This window comes from Tupaia chinensis, unplaced genomic scaffold, assembly GCF_000334495.1.
Source record: "Tupaia chinensis unplaced genomic scaffold, TupChi_1.0 Scaffold140086_1, whole genome shotgun sequence".
In the NCBI taxonomy this organism is placed as follows: Eukaryota; Metazoa; Chordata; class Mammalia; order Scandentia; family Tupaiidae; genus Tupaia; species Tupaia belangeri.
In genome coordinates, this window is record NW_006199965.1 from 1,047,974 (window position 1) to 1,049,860 (window position 1,887).

At 51.9% G+C, this 1,887-nt stretch overlaps 1 protein-coding gene across 1 annotated transcript in view; it reads right to left on the minus strand.

The window, feature by feature from the left end:
• Positions 1-440, minus strand: part of LOC102493623 (signal-regulatory protein beta-1-like) — a 9,476-nt gene extending 9,036 nt beyond the window's left edge. Inside the window, 1 exon segment of the mRNA XM_027765981.1 lies at positions 1-440. This exon segment is cut by the window's left edge and continues 18 nt beyond it. Coding sequence (XP_027621782.1) covers positions 1-219 — 219 coding nt within the window. The 5' untranslated portion in view covers positions 220-440.
• Between the last annotated feature and the right edge of the window lie 1,447 nt (positions 441-1,887).

Consider the following 1,887-nt stretch of genomic DNA (forward strand, 5'->3'; position numbering starts at 1 on the left):
CACGCTCTTTCCTGCGGGGTCCACGGTGGTCTGGACGTCTGAGAGCTCATTCCCGTTTTTGTACCATCGCAGGGAGATGTCGCGAGGGGAGAAGCCATGGGACTCACAGGTGAAGCTCACTGTGTGCTCAGGCGTGGCCCTCGCCGCAGGGCCCGATACCACGGGGACAGAGGGCTTGGCTACAAAGGAGCATTCATGAACAGGAGTCGTGACTGCCATGACCTTCACCAACTGCAGGGTGACACTGCTAAGGTCCTCCCTGTATATTATTCAGGAATCCTTCTAATGTGTAGGTGGGGGAGGCGAAGTCCTCCCTGTCACTGTAGAGAGCTCCTGAGGTGAGCAGACCTGCCTAGGGGCAGATAGCGGGAAAGGGGCAGGCCTGGGTGCCATTCCAGGCCTGAGTCCAAAGCTCTTCTCTGCTCCAGGGAATTCCCCCAGTCTCTGCACAAGAACTAAGGACTGAAGGGTCTCGCTCTCTATAGTAACTGTTCCTGGCTCGTGTTCCTGGAGACCGTTCTGGTCTTGCAAGGACACCTCCACAGAGCAGGAGCAGGCCTCAGAACTTGAGCTTAGCAAACTTTTTAAAAATTTGCCAGAAGGTACATATGTTTGCCAAGGAGAAACAGAAAGAGAAAGAGGAAAAGAAAAAACATCCCAAAACGAGGTGTGATCATGCTGCAATCCCTTCTCCATTTCTCCATCCCATTGGGAATCTGGGCACACATGGCATATGCCCAGCAGGTTTGCAAGCCACCAGGGGGCTGGACTTGGACCATGTGGTCAGCGATGTGGTCTGTTTCTCAAACTTAATGTAGGGGAGCTGGTGACACCGGGCACTGCCAGCAACCTGGACTCAGGCTGGGCAGCCCAGAGAGATGTGGCCAAGCCCCTGATCTGTAAGATGGACAGCAGGCATTGCTTCTTCCCAGCGTCACCGTGAGGAGGACAAGAAATGAATGGAAACATTTTGCTTTGGAGAAAACACAGAAGACGCTTCACAAACATGGACAAACATGGATCTCTCTTGAAGCCAGACTTCACTTATTTCCTGAGTGTTCTCTCAGATGTTGATGAATTTACTTATTTTTTATTTATTTTTTTAATTTTTTTACTTTCTTTTTCTTTTCTTTTTTGGAGAGTTTTCTTTTTTTCTTTGTTGTTGTTGTTGTTGTTGTTGTTGTTGTTGCTATAGGGTGTGTGCGCTCGCCAGGCAGACAGAGAGAGAGACAGAGAGACAGAAAGTGAGAAATCACCCCCCCCCCATGGGGGGATGGCCACACCGCAATCCCTTCTCCTCCATTCCCCTCTCGGGATCTTGGGCACATGTGCTCATGCGCCCGGCGTGAGTTTAAGCCACCGGGTCCCAGACGTGAACCGCGGTCGACTGCATAGGAGTCTAGCAACATAGCCATTACGCTAACTGCTGGTCCACATTTTGACACAGTGGGCATTGCAGAGCCTGGGGCTGTGGGTTAGGCTTGTGGGTCCAGGCCTTGGCTCCCCTCCCTCCCCCATGTCAAGTCCCCTGTTTGAGCTTCAGTGTGTTCATCTCAAAATAGGCAACAGATGGCCCTCCTTCAGTACTGGTTAGGATGGGTTAAGGCCATCATGAAGGTACAGTGTAGGCTTCTGCAGGTCCTGACCCCTCCCACTCGCCCTCCTGCCTCATCCAGGATGTCACCAAGGTCAAGGGCTTGGCAGGGAGGACTGAGCACCCTGGTAAAAGTAGCAGACCTGATTCACACCCAGCTCTTGTGGTCTCTTGGTCTCAACCTATCTGTAAACGGGGGTTGGGCTGCAAGTGTTGAAAGGTCCCTCGTGCACTGACACCCAACAACCCCAAAGTTAGAAAGAGCAGGACCAGCAGATGGTATAATGGTTACA